The sequence below is a fragment of the Drosophila rhopaloa genome, unplaced genomic scaffold (genome assembly GCF_018152115.1).
Source record: "Drosophila rhopaloa isolate 14029-0021.01 unplaced genomic scaffold, ASM1815211v1 contig_133, whole genome shotgun sequence".
Classification (NCBI taxonomy): Eukaryota; Metazoa; Arthropoda; class Insecta; order Diptera; family Drosophilidae; genus Drosophila; species Drosophila rhopaloa.
The window spans coordinates 660,971-678,092 of NW_025335010.1; the positions used below are offsets into that span (position 1 = coordinate 660,971).

General features: G+C 38.8%; 1 protein-coding gene across 2 annotated transcripts in view; it reads right to left on the minus strand.

Annotated features, from left to right (window-relative positions):
* The window catches only part of LOC108049303 (transcription-associated protein 1), a 466,810-nt gene that overhangs the window by 138,614 nt on the left and 311,074 nt on the right, over positions 1-17,122 (minus strand). Inside the window, exons 14-15 of one of the 2 annotated variants that reach the window (XM_044456610.1) lie at positions 9,758-11,344; positions 9,413-9,698 (exon numbers count right to left, since the gene is read on the minus strand). In XM_044456610.1, coding sequence (XP_044312545.1) covers positions 9,413-9,698; positions 9,758-11,344 — 1,873 coding nt within the window. Of the gene's footprint in view, positions 1-9,412; positions 9,699-9,757; positions 11,345-13,909; positions 14,177-17,122 lie in introns of those variants that run through there. The other variant, XM_044456611.1, reaches the window with a different exon arrangement.

Below are 17,122 nucleotides of genomic sequence, written 5' to 3' on the forward strand. Positions count from 1 at the left end.
TTAAGAACAAACAATTTGTTGTTTTCCAAGATTAAAATTATAAAATTATTATATGTACATATGCAGGGACTGAAACCGATTGGAATACCGGTTCCGATTCCGGTTTCGGTTCCTATAAAAATCTGTTAGCGGTTCCGGTTCCAATTTCGGTTCCTAAGAAAAATCGCAAACCGATTCCGGTTTCGGTTCCGCTTCCTAAAAAATATTACAAATCGGTTCCGGTTCCAGTATCGGTTCCGGTTCCAGTATCGGTTCCGGTTCCAGTATCGGTTCCATTTTTATACCCTTGCAGAGGGTATTATAATTTTGGTCAAAAGTGTGCAACGCAGTGAAGGAGACATCTCCGACCCTATAAAGTATATATATTCTTGATCAGGATCACCTCCTGAGTTGATATAGCCATGTCCGTCTGTCCGTCTGTCTGTCCGTCTGTCTGTCCGTCTGTCTGTTTCTACGCGAACTAGTCTCTCAGTTTTAAAGATATCGAATTCAAACTTTGCACACACCCTTCTTTCCTTTGCACGCAGTATATAAGTCGGAACGGCTGGGATCGGCCGACTATATCCTATAGCTGCCATATAACTGATTGATCGGAAATTCCATAACTTTGGTGTTTGTAAAGTTAGGTAGTTGGGATTTTCTATGGGTTTTATATTTGGCCACTTAATCCGACCTACCAAATTTCATAAGGATCGGCCGACTATATCCTATAGCTGCCATACAACTGATTGATCGGAAATGCTATAACTTTGGTGTTTGTAAAGTTAGGAAGTTCGGATTTTCTATGAGTTTTATATTTGGCCAATCAATCCGACCTACCAAATTTCATAAGGATCGGCCGACTATATCCTGTAGCTGCCATATAACTGATTGATCGGAAATGCCATAACTTTGGTGTTTGTAAAGTTAGAAAGTTGGGATTTTCTATGGGTTTTATATTTGGCCACTTAATCCGACCTACCAAATTTCATAAGGATCGGCCGACTATATCCTATAGCCGCCATATAACTTATTGATCGGAAATGCCATAACTTTGGTGTTTTTAAAGTTAGGAAGTTGGGATTTTTATGAGTGTTAAGAATGCATCATATAAATAATGTTGGAGAATATAATGTACAGAATATTCTGCAAGGGTATTTCAACTTCGGCTCCGCCCGAAGTTAGCTTTCCTTTCTTGTTTTAATGTATAATCGTGTAGAAAAGTAATTGCGACAACATATGTATATATCATCATCAATTGCCCTATTGCGAGCACTGTTAGAACTGTACTATGATGAAATATTTTATGATTTAAAATCCGAGACTCATTCTCAAAAAAAGAATATCGGTTTCGGTTCCGGTTTCGGTTCCACAGTATGCCAAATAATCGGTTCCGGTTCCTGTTCCGGTTCCATCGAAAATTAAAATTTCGGTTTCGTTCCGATTCCGGTTACGTAAAAAGGAAACGGTTACGGTTCCGGTTTCGGTACCGGTACCGGTTCTCTTCAGTCTCTGTACATATGTATATTTATCGGTAACTAATTCAAGCGGCGACTTTCAAGAATAAGCAAACATAAAAATATATACCCTGCAGTACCGTTCATCACCTTTTAATCGCTTTTTCATCACCAAAAATTCATCACTGCTGATTAATCGGCGATGAAACTTCATACAAATTAGTGATGAATTTAACATTGGCATGTCCTAGGAGTTAATCAGTGAAAAATTCATCACTCTTTAATCAGTAATTCATCACTCTTTTTTCAGTTTTTCATCACTCTTTAATCAGTAATTCATCACTCTTTGAACAGCGTTTACTGATGAACATGCGATGAACAAGTGATTAAAATGCGATGAAATAGTGATTAACGAGTGATGAATTACAAATTAAAGAATGATGAATTCATCACATTTTCATCAGTAATTCATCACTCTTTAATCAGTAATTCATCGCTTTTTCATCTCATTTTCATCGCTCTTTCATCGCATTTTCATCGCTTTTTCATCGCATTTTCATCGCTTTTTCATCGCTTTTTCATCATCAGTAAAATTCATTCAGTAAATTTTCATATAAATTTAATTTTTTATTTTATTACAATATTTCATTATTATTTCATTACATATAACTAATTAATTTAACTTAATTCAATCTACATACAGGGTTGCCCATATTCGATGGACCCATCTGACGACGCCATAACTTTTGACAGAGATGCCAGATCGCTTAATGACATACAGCGTTTGAAGCGTCAGTCCAAGCAGATTTTTACCATGGAACAATACACGCCACGCGAGCGCTCTGAAATAGTTGAAATTTACATTCAACAGAACAAGTCAATTGTGAAAACTGAAGAAATTGTTTCCGGGCCGTTTGATGTCGAAAAGTGGTGATTTGGACTGGCCACCGCGTTCGCCCGATTTGACGCCGCCTGACTTCTTCTTGTGGGGATATTTGAAGTCAAAGGTTTACGTTAACAAGCCAAGGACCCTAGAAGAGCTCAAGGACAACATTCGTGAAGAAATAGCCGCTATTCCGGCCGAAATGTTGGCGAAAACGATGGAAAATGCTGCAAAAAGGGCACAATACCATCACGCCAGGGCCATTTGAAGATATTATTAAAATTGAGTAAACAAATCTACTTGGAACAAATTAATATTAAGATGCCAACAAATTTTTTTTTTTATTAAAAAAAATGTCCGTCGAATATGGGCAACCCTGTATGTACGTTTTCAGTTGTCCCGGAGGTGTTGAGGATGTTTCGGTTTCCGTGCCCTTTTTTTGACTTCGTGCTTTATGTACTGGCTCTTCCTGACCAAGTATATCTCAAATAGAAAAATTATTAAAAAATAAAAACTTACTGCGTTTTTTGTTTTGCCGCCGGCCAAGTCCAGCTTAGTTTATGCTGGCCCAACAGTTTTATTTTAATCTTCGCCTTAAATAATGAATAAATATATTAACAGTATATGTAGGTACAGTTCAAAATAATTAATAAAATAACACTTACATAAATTTCTGATAAATTTAGTTATATAATTTCACAAAAAATCTCAGCTTCGATCTGTTCTCTCCGTTCTCTCAAATGCAAGTGCAAGTAAAAACCGCGAAAACAACTTCAGTTGAAAACAAGGGCGCCGTTAATCCTATTGTTCTTTCCTCTGCCTAATTTGTCTTTACAAGTTTCGCTTCGCGTCAAAGCAGGGTATATAAAAAGGAATCAATACCTTTCAAAACTATCATAATAATTTTATTTTTAAAAAGTATTTCCATAAAATAATATAATTAATAAGAATCAACGACTACAATACAAAAATTATGCTCATTTATTTTCAAGGGTGTATAAAGGTCGATCTGATTTTAATACATTGTCCTCCACCTCTCAGCGCATTTTATGGGGGGAGAGACAGAGTAAGAGAGGGAGATGGAAATTTTTCTGCGTTGCCTACGATCGGGGACTGAGAGTTTCGGCTCTGCCTTCGTCGCACCCGGCTCTGCCGACTTTGCCTTTGGCTCTGCCGGCGTCGCAGTCCGCTGCTGATTAAACAGTGATGCATTTTTGTAGTGATGAATTTCGGAACTGCAGGGTATGTACAAAAAACATAATACAATCAAAAAAAAAAATCAACCAAAACTCATTAAACATATCATTCAAAACAAGTGTCCTAAAAAATGTAAACAAAAGCCAAACAGCCGTTCTTGTTTCTGTCCCCACCCCTAAAATTTAATCGTCGGTAGGGTATGCAGGCACCATCCGCTCGCAGAACAACAACCAAAGCTGATTTGGTTTGAAGTTTTCTGAACCACTAAGCGCAGACACCGACTGCGATGTGCCCTGTTCCTATCTCATTAGATTGATTTATATTATTTGGAATACATACATATATGCAAAACATTCTTCTGCTACCACTGCACTATGGGGAATTTGCCCGATTTTTTGGAATAAATGTATTTTTTAAAAGTATGCCGATTTTCTATTTTTTTTTTTAATGTATTAAGAAAACATCAAGCTGTTTGGTAACATACCGCAAATGTTAACTTAAAAGTCTAGTATTTAAATACCAACTGTTAAAGTCAGCTGTTGCAAGCGCACATGGTTTGTTTACATTTTGCTTAACTTTGAAGCTCACTTTCAAATCATTATCTCTGCAACAAAATGACGTAAGACAGTCAAATTTGAAATGATTACCAATTCTTAAGGTATGTTCTGTTCAAAAATACTTATATATTGCTTAATATGTGCGTCCAATTTTAACCATTTGAATATGTAGCAGGTGATGTTTTCGTTTGTGTTTTGGAAAGAAAGTTAAACTTTCAATAGAGTTTTAAAAAAATGTTTAACTTTGTTCAGTGAGTGTCTATATCCATGTTGTAGAGTCATTAATTCCGAATTTAGAACATATTGTCTCATCGTGCGCTTCGTGCGACTTTTCGCGTAATTTAATTTTTAAGAAACCAATCTTTTGATCAAAAACGCAGCCCTGCTGGAAGTGTGGCATAGGCAAAAGGGTCTTCGAGAAAAAGAAGATGCCGTATTCACTTTTGTTAGCAAGCAAGTTGATCCCACAGTCGAATCGCCAACTTTACAGATGTTTTTGAGAGAGCCATGGATACTTCAGACCCCATAATTTCATCTATGAATTTGAAGAAGCTGCTTTCTCTTCTACCAGAAGTCATTCAGTTGTTATTATGCCAATATGAACCTGGAGACGGGTCTTTAGATGTTGATGATTATAAAGAACAAAACAATTATGATTTTTTGTACAACATTGAAATTGAAAATAAAGAGCATATAAAGCTAAATTTGTAAAAAAAAAAAAAAAAATTTTGGTATACTTTCACTTTTCTAACAGGTGTGTATATGTATGTAGAACACTATAAAAAAAACCTCACTGAAATATGTTACATAGTTCGCGAGTTATTAATTTATTCCAAAAAATCGGGCAAATTCCCCATAGTGCACTGATATGAATTTGTAAACCAAGATGAAATATATGCTTAAATATTAAAAAATATACTGTAACATATAATATTCTTATTTTTATCATTAACCCAATAGTGAATACGCCCATATTGTTAGGGTACCAAGTCTGAAAAGTAGCAAAAGACAAAATATTCTTGCTGCATCGAAATGAAATGATCGCACACATCCACCCCTGTATGAGAATGCATGAACACGCATACATACAAAGCCCAATTCAAGCGCAGGCCAACCTTCTTCAAAATGCGCGTCTCTGCGACTGAACGACCGAACTCGAGCGCGAGCGTCAAAATAAGAATTAGAACGAGAGCGAAAAAACCCGAAGGCACACGAAGTGTCGGGGCCTGCCGATTCCAGCACTGGGGCCCCCCGATTGAAAAATTTTGTGACCAAATTCGTTGTATGAAATGACCAGTCTATATGTTGTATGGTTAGTGGCTTAACTCAGAATAAATGAAAAAAGTCCTAAATGCACAGCAAATAAGTTACAAAGATGAAATGAAAAAAGACAAGACAAACAAGAAATTTTAAGGTGGGAGACAAAATCCTTGTAAAATCAAAAAAGAGATTAGGAAATGTCATTCACAATTGTACACTGAAGAAACAATAGAAGCATACTTAGGTACCACAATATTAATAAAACGAAGGACAATTTATGGTAATTAAAAAAAATATTATTTTTTTGTTTTTGCTACATTAGGACTCTCATACCTCTCACTCTCTCAAAATATCATAAGCCGTATATAAGCATGTAAGAAAATAATCTTGCACCAAGTTCAACACAACGCCACTTTTCTTAATTTCTACGAAGACAATAATTTAACTGACCAGATTATGCCTTACAACAACATTCTGCAGAGAAATGATTTACCCAACATGCGCACAACAACTCCACTCAGTAGAAAACGCACAGTGTACCCCGTTGAACACAACAACACTATTCTTAATTTTACCGATGACAATAGTTTAGCTGACTGCAGTTACAAGATTATGCTGATTGGAAAATGCAGCGCTGCCCTTACAACAACATTCTGCAGATTTCTTTGCACAAAATGCGCACAGAAACTCGACTCAGGAGGCAACTCACAATGTACCACTCGCCCCAGACACCTTTGACCCGCTATGACGGAACAGCTACGATCAATGGACAACTAGTAATTGGAACGATCGTCGTTACATTTGAACGATCGTCGTTACATTCTTTTGGGGAAAAAGTCGTGGAAAAGTTCAAGACTTTCGGGGAACTGCATGAGAAGTCTTTTGGGAAAAACAGTCTTTTGAAAGGTTAAGGCTTTCGGGGAACTATCTGGGGAATATCTGGCGGGGAATCCGAATAGCCTACACATTGAGGGCGGAGAAAATCAGCACTTTTATCACGTTTCCGAAGGAAGGGGGAATGCGAGTAACCTTAAAAACTCCCGATGTAGAAGAGCGGCTTGGCAACAGGGAAGGAGGCGGGAATGCCGGAGCAGTGAAGGGCATCTAGGTCAAACGGGAAATATACGGACCTTGTACAAGTTCGAAGGGTAAACTGTCGGACTTCGGACCCGCGTTCCGTGAATCACCGGTACCGCGATGGACCTTAGACCCATGCACGGCAAGGGCAACAAGGTCGAACTGTAAACTGGAGGACTTTGGACCCGCAGAACGAGGACGCACCGTGAATTAACGGTACTGCAGTGGACCTTGGACCCGATCTCGAGGGAAATAACGGCACCTCCAGCGCATATAAAAGGACGTCGAAAGCGCAGCTCAGGGACAGTACGAGTGCGAGACTCAGACCGAGTACTTGAACGCGGAACAAGTAAAGTCAAAACCCAAGTGCCCAAGGAGCAAGATTGCCGAGATGCCGAACGTCGACAAACTGAACTTAAGGGCGATAAGGGAGAACCCAGTTCTACCTGCTAGGCGTTACACCTTGCCGACAAAGTCCAGACTGAACTCCAGGAGCTTGCGATAAAGGTGGCTAGGCGATAAAGCGAAAAATTGTTTCACCTGCTAGGCGGTACAACTTGCCGGCCCCGGTAGGGAAGTTCAATTACATCCAGGGTCTCGTTGGAGCCGTCCCGATCTCAGTCACCCGGAGCAGCAAGCCCGAAGCGACGCAGCAGCGGGCAGCGAGGAGCGACGCAGCAAAGAGCAGCGAGAACGAGCAGCAGAAGCAGTAGCAATAAGGCTATAGTACGAGAAACAATAAACCAGCACCAACCCAATCCTTTCTTACGTTATCCCTTGGCCACCGTCAATCACACATTATAAATTTGGTGGAACAAGCTCACAACCTCTCTGAGAATTATACACCGGGAGAGTAGGCGGGAAAGGAAGTAGAGCACCAGGACGCATAGCAGGAATACGCAAAGGTAGCCAAGCAAGTCCGTGAGTGGAACTTCCGCTACGACGGCAACGACAGGCCCTTGGAGTTTTTGGAACAAGTAGAGTGGTCAGTCGTGACGGACGGTCTCGACATAAATCAGATCCCACGAGCAATGCCGGAGCTGCTACAAGGCAGAGCCTTAAAGTGGTTCATAGCCAACAATCGGCACTGGGAGACCTAGGGACTTCATCTACAGCTTCCAAAACTACTTTCTTCCTCGAGGATACATGGCGAAGCTGGCAGACCAGGCAAGCCTACGGATAGAAGCCAGCCTACCCTGGCAACTAGCAAAGGGAAAATTTTGAGCTGGGGAACAATTCCCACAAGCAGCAAGTGCCGACCCATCCAGTGCCAAGGCCAAGGACAGACCAGTGAACACACAACCAAGAAGCGCGCTCCAAACCAGGAAACAATCGCGGCGGATACGTAATGAATCCTACAGATTCCTCCTCCCGCAGATGCGGAGGTCCAGACCGTTGGGCCAAGGAGTGCCGAAATCTACGGCTTACGTTCTGCTGGCTGTGCTGTTCTAGGAAACGCCCAGCGACCCCAGCCTCCGAGGGGCGACATGGGATCGCAAGGAGCTGCCTCTCGAAATTAAAGGGCGACCTGCAGGCGGAAGAAATGCAACTGTCCGCCACAGTGCTCATAAGTGACAAAAAAGTTAAGGCCACGGTGAATACCGGCGCCGCGGCGAGCTTCATTAGCGAAGAGCTGGCGGACAGATAGAGACCAACATCGGCTAGTGGAATTTCCTCCCCAGAATCGCCGCCGGCGAAGCAGGCACCGCACCACCGCCGTCACAGTCGCCGCCGATACCGCCGCCACAAATGGTGATTTTCAATTCGGCATAACAGTATTGGGAAAGTTCAAGTCTTTCAGGGAACTGTATGAGATTAGTCTTTTGGGGAAACAGTCTTGGGAAAGGTCAAGTCTTTCGAGGAACTGTCTGAAAAATATCTGGAACACAAGTCGGGCGGGGAACGCTACTGCGTCGCCAGCAAGGAGCAACAGCAGAAGTAGTAGCTGTAAGGCTATAGTAAGAGAAATAATAAACCAGCATAATCCCAATTATTTGTTATCCTTTGGTCACGGGAAATCACACAATATAAATTTTGGTGGAACGAACTCATAACCTCTCTGAGCTAGCCGCACATTTACAAGGCGAGCGAGGAACAAAAGAATCAGGTCGTTACAATACTTTTTTTAAAAATGTAAAACAAAGGTACTCGTTTCTTTTTTGATTGTCTAAATAGTTACTGAAATCAATATGAAAGATTCTGTTATGACATTTATAATATCAATTCCAAAAAAACCTTACAAATAATTTTAAACAATTAACTATTAACAGTTAACATATCTGTCTTTTCTACTTGGTAGTGAAAACCCTTGCAGAGGGTATTATAATTTTGGTCAAAAGTGTGCAACGCAGTGAAGGAGACATCTCCGACCCTATAAAGTATATATATTCTGGATCAGGATCGCCTCCTGAGTTGATATAAGCATGTCTGTCTGTCCGTCTGTCTGTTTCTTTTTAAAGTCAGGAACTGATTTTTTATGAGTATTAAGAATGCATCATATGAATAGTTTTGGAGAATAATATTTACAGAATATTCTGCAAGGGTATATCAACTTCGGCTCCGCCCGAAGTTAGCTTTCCTTTCTTGTTTTTTATAAAAGCTGTAAGGGTATAACTGTAAGAGCTGCAAGGGTATATAAACTTCGCCTTGGCGAAGTTTGCGTCCTTTATTGTTCATTATTAAAAAAAGTCAAAAAAACAAATTTAAATCAATTACAGGAAATAATTGTTCTTAGTCGGATTCCCAATTGTCAAGCAAATCCGGATATTTCGATCATTAAAGTAAGGCCAGTAAGGTGTGGTCGGTTCATATTTAAAATTAAATGTAAAGCGCGACTTAATGCTTAAGTACAATTATTTAATGAAGACAAGGTGGACTTAAGTAAACAATGGTTTTGCAAGGATTTCACTCTTGACCATTTTAGAAAATACTTGACCTCAAGTTATAAAAAACTTTAAATACTGTACATAAGGACTAAATTACTTTAAGAACATCTTTCATACCTTGTATTGTTGATTCTCGGTTGTTGTCAAATGACTTTTTTCGGGTTTCTGCCGAATCAATACCTGACCGTTTTATTGAGCTTTCTTGCAATAATTCTTCATCGGTTCCATCAGCTTTGGTTTCTCTTTCATCCTCTTTAATACGGTGCAGCTCCCATTTTATAATAACTTCTGCTAAGTCCACAGCTAGTTTCTTATGTTCAATAGATGCAGTAGGCGGAAATCCTAAGCGTTGCATATAATTTATCAAGTGTTGCACTAGTTGATGCCTAACAGGAAAATACACCTACAAAATAGTTCAAAAAATTAAAAGATTGAATCATTACAATTTAAATTGGTACTTACTTTATAATGACGAATTATAAGTTGTAAAATATGAAACAGCTGTTGCATTGCATGGCCTTCTTCAACGATAATTTTTTTTGTCCAGTGTGTCAGCATAGTGTTCCCGTCTTCCATTCGCAACGGCATAGCAGGTGTAAGTACATCGAGAGCTTGTTTGACTATAGATCTGGCCTCTAATGCATGTCCTTTTAGCAACGAATGAAATACTTGCAAAACAATTTTCTTATGAATTGCCAATCTAGCTATTATATGCGCAAGCAATAAATGTCCATGATATCGAGCAGTTGGGTCCACCGAATTCTTACTAAGCAAACAGGGCCAAGCAAAGGTCATGAGACGCCTAAGCTTATTACCTTGTCGCTTATTATTAGCATCTCCATCATGTATGTGCTGGGATGCGCGTTCTACCAATAAACATGCTAGCTGTAATAGAGCAATTCTAACTGCATCGTCATATTGTTTATCCGGGTCAAAAACTTTATTAATAAAAACGGAAACAATATTTTTTTCATCTTCATGATATGGCGTCGGAGGAGCTCCAATAAGTTTGTTTCCTTCACCTTTATCGAAACTTACAGTAAAACAAGGAATTATGACAGCTGTAATAATTTTCGCTTTTAGCTCTTCTGAAATTGTACTGTTATTAAAGTTTTCAACAAAATAAAAAAATGCGCTTCGTTTCCAGGTAACGGTAAAGCTTTGAGCAACTGTGTTTTGCAAGAAATCTCGTAAGAAGTACACATCAGGGATAAAACGAAAGCATAATGCCCTTAATAACTGAAAGAGGAGTTCAATATCATTTGTATTATTTGAAAAATATAGCAAAAGTATTTTTCCGATTAAGTGCCATAAATCGCAAGCTACGTTTTCAGAGCATGTGGAATATAAATTACTCTGCCAGCAATTTTTAAGGGCGTCAACAATGTCTTGCCGTGTTGGAATCCATTGATCGTCTGATTCCATTAACGTAAAAATTATTAATACGGCTTGGTAATTAACTTCGTATTTATATGTTTTCGGTAACTCGGAGTTGAAATTTAGATAAATTAATAATCTATTATATTTACTATTTTTTATAACTGAACGAAATGGTGATCCCATTTCGTGCTTCAAAAGAAATATAAAAAAACGATTCCATTGAGGGTCTACCATAATAGATTCCATTAAAAATAAATCCACTGTTTCTGCTGGAAATCGTTGAAGAAACTTAAGAAGCGCTTCTCGATATGGGCTTGATGCCTCAATCATTAAGTTTTTTTCTGTTTTTAACACGAGTTGACACAATTTTTCAATATATTTTACTGATGCTGAGATATGAAAAAACATTTCGATTAGTGTGACAATTTTCAGTTCATAATCTCCACCTTTTGACGATGCAAAAAAGTTAATATTCGGATTTGTGCACTTATAGTCTCCCACAAATATTTCAATAATTTTTGCGCAATGTTGCAATATTTGCTCACTTAACTTTTCGTTAAACATTTGTGGAAATAGCTGCGTAAAATAAGATAACCGTTTTATAGCTGGTATTGATAAATTTCTGTGATCGCCCAATTTTAAGAGCAGAGGGCGCATTGCAGATTGTACCTGTAAACGATAAACAAACGTGTATTATTATTATTATTATTTTATTAGTATTTAAATGCATATAAATACATTTTTATACCCGTTACTCGTAGAGTAAAAGGGTATATTGTATTCGTGCAAAAGTATGTAACAGCTAGAAGGAAGCGTTTCCGACCCTATAAAGTATATATATTCTTGATCAGGATCACTAGCCGAGTCGATCTAGCCATGTCCGTCTGTCCGTCTGTCCGTCTGTCTGTCCGTCTGTCTGTCTGTCCGTATGAACGCTGAGATCTCGGTAACTATAAAAGCTAGAAGATTGACATTTTGCATGTAGATTTTAGAAGTTCCTACGCAGCGCAAGTTTGTTTCAAAATGGTGCCACGCCCCCTTTAACGCCCACAATTGCTTATATACGATTTTAAAAATTTAAATATTTCGGAAAAGTAAAAATGCAGTTTTATTGTGTTTATCAATACCTATCGAAATGTAGAAGAAATTTTTCAAATCGGACCATTCGTTAAAAAGTTATGCGTGATCAAAGTTTCTATCTCCATCTCCCTCGCACTCCCTTTACCTGAGTAACGGGTATCTGATAGTCGGGGCACCCGACTATAGCGTTCTCTCTTGTTAAACATATATTCTTTGTACTTTTTTATAAAAAAGTCTTTATTATAACTATATTGCACACATAAGGGTATTTCCATGTACAAGAATAAAAATTAACATATTAAAATTAACTGTTGGCCAGTTTCTCCAGTTTTTTTTTACGTTAGCATTTTTGTAGTTTTGTTAATAATAGCAATAAAATTTGTCTTTGGCCAACTGTAGTAAGAAATGAAACGGAATATTATGAATCGATGAAACAGGAATATAGTATTTTATTAAGTTTGAATATGGGAAATAATCCTTATACATTTTTTTTTTGGGTTCGGGCCCCAGTCGCGATATAAAGGGACCTCTGCATTCTTCAAGATAAAAGCTAAGCATTTAGTAAAGAGAGCTCTTAGCAGAGTAATTTTTAGGGAATCCTTGTGCTTTTCCACTCAAGACATTTTTTTTCCAGATTCTTAGGTAAATTAATTATTTCCTTATTCAGGTTTTTACTTAAGACGCGCGGTACTGCGCGAATGAGAAGACTTAGGTTTCGGGAGGCGAAAAAAATTCAATTCCAAAATTCAACTAAATACTAAGTACATAAATTCTTATAATGAAAGCTAGCCCTATGCCCTGAAAGTGCTGACCCGGCGCCCCGTGTGTGGTGTTGGGTAGCCGTCGGTTGCGTCGCAGTGCATTGCCCGCTGATAGCGCTGACCGAAGCTTGGGCTTCTGCTACCGTCGTTGTGCAATATCCGCAGGTGTCGCTGGCTTTGCATTATTCTCATGCCGGCTACGCGTGATCAGTTTGGTAACTTCTCTGTTGCCGGGTGACCGTGTTAACTCCTCCCCCGCTTAGATGAAGGACGTCCTCGGACTTCTTGAAACCGTCAATAATAACTTGAAGGTCATGCTGGCGACGAACTCGCTGGCGTCTTTGGTAGAGCTTGAAAATGATAAAGCAGATGGCGAAGAAAGCGATCGCGGCCACTCCAGATATTATAGGCCGGTTTTCCAGTCTCTTTTCCATTTCGCCAATGTATCGTAGGTTTTCTATGTTTAATTTCTGTAAGTATTTCCTGATGGTCTGTAATGTTAAGGACCGTTGATGCAGCGGGTGCTGGGAATTTTTTTACGTAGCTCTTCAAGTTTCGGTATAAGATGTTGTTTACTTTTACCTCCTCGTCGAATGTAACGAGGAACGTTCCAGTTACCAGTTGTCCATTGACCGTAGCTGTTCCGTCATTGAGAATAATAACGCCGTCATCGATGATTGTTAGTGGCTCGAGGTGGCTGGTGCGAGTCGAACAGTGTGCGTTGCCTCCTGAGTGGAGTTGTTGTGCGCATGTTGCATAGGGCAGTTCTCTGCAGAATGTTGTCGTAAGGGCAGCGCTGCAGTTTCCAATCGGCATGATTTTGTTACCGCAGTCAGCTATACTATCGCCTTCAGCAAAATTAAGAATAGTGCCGTTGTGTTCAACGGGGTGCAAGATTATTTTCTTACAAGCTATGTAGAGCTTAGGATATTTTAATATAAAGTGTAAAAAGTTATTATTTAATAAAACTTTAATTTGAGCTACTTCCATTAGATCGGTTATAGTAACATTTGTGGAATGTTCATTGATTAAATTTTGTAAGTCATTTGAGTCTAAAATCGCGGGATTGATTATTCCAATTTTTGCAAGAGTAACCGACAACATTAAGGCCTCGAGTTCGGAAATAATAATTCTATTTCTTGATAGCAAGTTCTCATATAAATTTTCTGTATTTATCTGTTTTGCTTTTGCATTTTTTACTAAAATGTTTACCGTGTTCGTAAGGATATTTATTTGTTCCTGGGTCTTTGTGTTAATGTTTATTTGTCTACTTTCTGATTCTATGAGTTCTTTCTGCCTAAATTTAATGTTCTCAAAGTCATCAAAATCTGGAGTACCGGCTACGATTTTTAATGCGGTGCCTAATAAATTTATGCTTTTAGCGTGTCTATGATGAACATTTACGGTATCTATGAGAGTCTTAATGTGTCGTAAATCTGAGTCTAATATCTGCCTCATATGTGACTGGGGGAAATGGTTTCTCATTTCTTCTGTTTCTTTAACTATTTCCGAGTACATGGTTAAGTTGGTTGAGTGTTTGAGGTATTGGAAGTCTCTCCAAATAGTCACATGCCCGTCTATGATTGGTATGTAATTTGAGGCCGTGTAGTCGGTCATTTTAGCTGCTATTGGTACGGCGAGGAGTAGAATCATCCAAATCCTAGTGTGTCGAAGATAAAAATAAAAAGAAAAATAAGATTTATTGTAGTTACCTCAAATTGTCCTTATGGACCACCCTCCCTTTTATTAAGACTGTGGTCCCTAAGTCTGCTTCGACGGTTTCCTCGGAGTACAAATCTGAAAGTTTGTTTCCCAACCTCTTATTTGATTTCACAAGAACCTTGTCTCCTACCTGAAAATTTCTGTCTTGTCTTGTTTTGTTCAATCTTTGTAGTTGAATGTTCTGGGCATTTAAGACTTTATCCCTAATTTCTGTGTTGAGCTCAATGGTCGATGAGTGTATTATGTCAATGGGTCTTTTATTTGTTTCTGAGTGAATAGTTCTATTATATTCTATAGCCGCGGGAAGTATTAGTTCAACAGTGTCTTCAATACTTCTTTCAATTTTTAAGCACCGTGCAATTTCTGTCAGTGTACTGTGGAATCTTTCCACTTGTCCGTTCGATGTAATATGAAGAGGCGGTGCATTAACGATTTGTACGTTAAACCGGTTACTTAAAAGGGACTTAATTGTTTCGGATTTTATAGAAGGCTCATTATCGCATTAATTTTTTTTTGGTCGTCGATAGAAATTTATAAGTTGTAAGATCGCGGTTTGTACGTCTGCAATGGTTCTGGAAGCAATTGGTTGAACAATTGAAAATTTTTAAAATTTATCTACACAAGTAAGAAAGTATTTTTTGTCGGTCGAAAATATGTCAATATGTAATATTTCGCCCGTGTATGAGGGAATAGGTGTTTCCCCGAGATGATATTTTGCCTTCTGGCAAATTTTACAATTTGCGACGACCTCATTTGCCATATGAGTCATTTTGGGGAAAAAATAGTCCTGCATGATCTGCTTCACGTTTTCCTGTCCAGCTCTATGAGCCCTGTTATGTTCTGACACAGTAATTTCTTTTTGTTCGTTTTTGTCTAAGATGTCGGTCACCATGCGGTTTGTGTAACGAAAAGTGGTTGTCGGAAATGTTTCTATTAATTTATGTTGGATAAATGCCAGTACTGGTAGTTCGCAAAAAATTGCATTGACTACGTCCTTCTTGACCACATCACATATTTTCTGCATAAGTGTTTCCCTATCCGAGAAATGTAAGAGATGTCGAGTCTTTTCACCAAACATAATGACCGTTCTAACTGAAGCAATTCCGCTTTCTTCTATTATTATTTGGTTCCGAAAGCAGTTGACGACCGGCTTGTCCGTTTTTTCGATGGTGTAGGTTAGTGATAATTCGCTATGTATTGTGGCAATATCTGACTGCGCATCTTCTTCTAGCGAGTGAATGTGCTGTCGGGACAGCGCGTCAGCAACGTAGTTCTCTTTTCCTGGCTTGTAAAAAATTTGTGCATTGTGCTCGTCAATGAAAGCTTTCCAGCGCTTAATTTTTGCGTTTGGATTGCGATCTGAGACGGCGAAAGTTAGTGGTTGGTGGTCAGTAAAAATGTTTAAATTTTTTACGCCGTATAGGTAATTTCTGAGGATCTTTAAGGCCCACACAATTGCCAACAACTCTCTTTCGTTTGTTGCAAAATTTAGTTCCCTGTCTTTTAAAGTTCGTGATATCATGGTTATGGGTTTTCCGTCCTGTGATAAGACTGCTCCCAAACCGAAAGACGAAGCGTCCGTCGTTAAGTCAAAGGTTTTTTATAATTTGGATATAATAACATTACGTTTTCTGACGCGAGAACACTCTTAAGCTTCTCAAATGCCTGGCGCTGATGTTCATCAAAGTTAACGGGTATTTTTTTAGATTGACCTGCGCTTACTTTGCCATTCTCGCCTTTTAGGATGTCACTTATAGGTTTTGCAATAGATGCAAAGTCCTTAATAAAACACCTATAGTAACTTGCTAATCCAAGGAATGATCTGACATTAAATAGTGTGGTTGGTTGCTCGTAGTTACGAATTGCATCTACTTTGCTAGGGCATGTTCTTATGCCTCCTCGTGCAACTACGAAACCTAAATACTCTACGCTTTCCTTAAAGAAATTAGATTTTTCACGCGAAACCTTCATGTTGGCCTCATATAATTTGTCCAAGACCCATGCTATGTGTTTCACATGATCGTGCATATTTTCTGAAAAAATAATTACGTCATCGACATAGACATAGCATGATTTCCCTATTTGTTCTCTGAGCACATCAACGAAAAAAATGCTGGGCGCGTTCTTCAATCCAAAGGGCAGTCTGCAAAATTCATATTTCCCATTTCCTAATGAGAAGGCTGTTTTCTCTCTGTCGTTTTCGGCGAGAAGTATCTGGTGGAAACCAGACTTCAAATCCAATGTGGTAAAGTGTTTCGCCCTCCCTAAATTTGCCAGGATAAAAACAACATTCGGGATAGGGTATTTGTCGTCTATTGTCTTTAAGTTAAGTTTTCGGAAGTCTTTTACTAGGCGTTTTTTTGTGTTTCCCTGCTCATCGGTCCCTTTTTTATCTACAACCCAAACAGGGTTGTTATACGGAGACCGAGATGGTCGGATTATGCCGTCTCGTAACATGGCTTTTGTTTCTTTATTTACAAAGTCGGACACACCCATCGGGTATGGGTACAATTTTGAATATATTGGGTCTTCGTTCTCTGTCCGGATAGTACCAATGATATTAGTATTGTAAGGCAGCGCCTCGTTCGGCTCTGCGAATACGCCTGTGCGATTTCCCAACATGTCCTGGAATTTTTCTGAAATTTCCTGGGGTACCTCAATATCCTCAACCTTTGTAAAATTAACATTTGCACATTTTAAAAATTTAATTTCTTCTGCACTGCTATTAGTTATTAATTTCTTGTCTTTTAGGTCGAGTACGACATCAGTTTTTTTTAGTAAGTCTAGTCCGATTATTCCGTGAAAGGTCGTTAAGTTCGGTAGTAAGAAAAATGTTGTAGTTGTGTTAAAAGGGTGCATCATACATTTTTTATTTATGGTGTTG